This window comes from Xyrauchen texanus, chromosome 24, assembly GCF_025860055.1.
Source record: "Xyrauchen texanus isolate HMW12.3.18 chromosome 24, RBS_HiC_50CHRs, whole genome shotgun sequence".
Classification (NCBI taxonomy): Eukaryota; Metazoa; Chordata; class Actinopteri; order Cypriniformes; family Catostomidae; genus Xyrauchen; species Xyrauchen texanus.
This window is the reverse complement of record NC_068299.1, coordinates 2,636,270-2,638,626: the sequence shown is the minus strand read 5'-3', so window position 1 is coordinate 2,638,626 and position 2,357 is coordinate 2,636,270. Positions and strand designations below refer to the sequence as shown.

Genomic DNA, 2,357 nt, shown 5'->3' with positions numbered 1-2,357 from the left:
TGATTGTTAAGATCCTTGGTAAACCCCTAAAATGGGCTTTATTCTTCACCCAAAAAGTGAAAATTCTCTCATCATTTCTTTCTTTTGCTGAACACAAATGAAGATTTTTAGAATAATATCTCACATCTGCACAATGCAAGTGAAAGGTGGCAGAACTTTGAAGCTCCAAAAAGCACATAAATACAGCATAAAAGTAATCCTTATGACTCCATTGGTTTAATCAATGTCTTCAGAAGTGATATGACAGGTGTGGGTGAGAAACAGATCAATATAGAAGTTATTTTTTACTATCAATCTCCACCTTTGACTAACCCTGACCAGTAGGTGGCTGAATGTGAAAGTGTAGATTTTCAGTAAAAATAAAAGTGACTTAAATATTGATCTGTTTCTCATGAGGGTGAGTAAATGATGGGAGAATTTAATTTTGGGGTGAAATATCCCAATAATATCCTCTTGATTTCTTTATTGTTAAGAAACTCAAACTTAATTTGAATATCAATCTAAACTAGATTAATAAAGTTTGTAGACAAACTTTGACGTTGGCTTGACAAAGCCTTGTTTTAAAAGATAGACAATCAGACCGCAGATTGCAAAGGCATTGCTAGGCAGTTGCTAGAATGTACTGGGTGGTTGCTAAGGCATTGCTAGGTGGTTGCTATGGTGATCTGGGTGGTCACTAGGGTGTTACTAGGATGTTCTGGGTGGTCGCTAGGACGTTGCTAGGATGTTCTGGTTGGTCGCTAAGATGTTGCTAAGGTGTTCTGGGTGGTCGCTAGGGCATTGCTAGGGTGTTCTGGGTGGTCGCTAAGGCGTTTTTAGGGTGTTTTGTGTGGTCAATAGGTAATATCTAGAGTGCTCTGGGTGGTAGCTAGGGCATTGCTAGGATGTTCTGGGTGGTCGCTAAGGTGTTTCTAGGGTGTTCTGTGTGGTCACTAGGTAATTGCTAGGATGTTCTGGGTGGTCACTAGGGCATTGCTAGGATGTTCTGGGTGGTCGCTAAGGTGTTTCTAGGGTGTTCTGTGTGGTCACTAGGTAATTGCTAGGATGTTCTGGGTGGTCACTAGGGCATTGCTAGGATGTTCTGGGTGGTCACTAGGGCATTGCTAGGATGTTCTGTGTGGTCGCTAAGCTGTTGCTAGGGTGTTCTTTGTCGCTAGGGTGTTTTTGTGGTTATTAGGGTGTTGCTAGGCAAATGCTAGTGTTCTGGGTGGTTGCTAGGTGGTTAACAGACTTTGTAAATCACAGGAAAAAAATATGGAAAGATTTTCTGTTTAGCCAATCAGAAGACGGTGAGGCGTTTTCTGCCTGTGAATCATTCTGTGCGTTCAAGTGGCAGCCCATATATAGGCAGCAGGAAGCTGAGAGCGTCAGTCTGTGGAGTTAGAACGCCATTTTGCTAACAATGCTTTTGACAACCAATGTCATAGCGGTACCTGTACAACGTCAGTTCAGTTTGAGTTTGCTGACATCAAATTGCATATTTACTTTATTTTCGTCACCTGTGAGCATTGAGATTCGCTCTATCTAGAGTTTTGGAAAGAGGGTGTGTCTAATTCAGTGGAAGTTACAGAACGGCTTCCATCACTGACCGCAAGGACATGTTATTGTTCTGACCAGTGCAATTGCAAATGTTAAAAAACACCAAAAATACACATCGACAATGTCTAAAATTCAAACAGCCTTTTTATTTTGATAAACGTACACAATAACGTGTATGTACTGTACATTATGACAGACTGTGGCTTTTAGTACTGGGCTTGTGTAACGGTAGATAGCTGGTAGGTAGCTGTGCAGTTTGTAAACCTCACTCCCCTAGCCTCAAGAGGCGCACTAGCGAATGATGCTAAGGGATGTAGCCTTTAACCTCCTTGTTAGCACGCCCACCTCCCATGCAAGATACCCCGGTTCGAATCCCGCTCGGAGCGGGTCAAGCATGGCCGGTTACACTTGCACTGCTCTTGTGCAGTGACAGAAAAATAAACAAGCGTAGATGCAGCCTGATCCTCAAAGATCAGGTCTAAATGCAGAAAACGCATTCCGGTAACAAAACTGATTTCTTTCTGCTCTTAACCTCAAAATTAAATCCTTTGAAGCACTGTGACAAGTCACATGAGAAGCACACAAAACAATAAGCACGCCATATTCAATGTTTGTTGGTTTTGTGGGAACTATGTGGTTGAAGATCAATGAATTTTCCGCATCTTCTCTTGCTGCATCGTGGACACCGGCAGCTGTTCCCAACTCTCTCTCTCTCTCTCTCTCTCCTCCTTTTTCCACAGACCACATCACGGGGAAACGGATTACGGGATATTTGATTAGCTCGGTTCAGACGGCTTGTTCAGCTCCACCTTTACTCC

General features: G+C 42.7%; 1 protein-coding gene across 1 annotated transcript in view; it reads right to left on the bottom strand.

Moving 5' to 3' along the window:
* Positions 1 to 1,681: 1,681 nt before the first annotated feature.
* egln1a (egl-9 family hypoxia-inducible factor 1a) overlaps positions 1,682 to 2,357 on the bottom strand; it is a 30,813-nt gene continuing 30,137 nt past the window's right edge. Inside the window, exon 5 of the mRNA XM_052089592.1 lies at positions 1,682 to 2,357. This exon is cut by the window's right edge and continues 14 nt beyond it. Coding sequence (XP_051945552.1) covers positions 2,316 to 2,357 — 42 coding nt within the window. The 3' untranslated portion in view covers positions 1,682 to 2,315.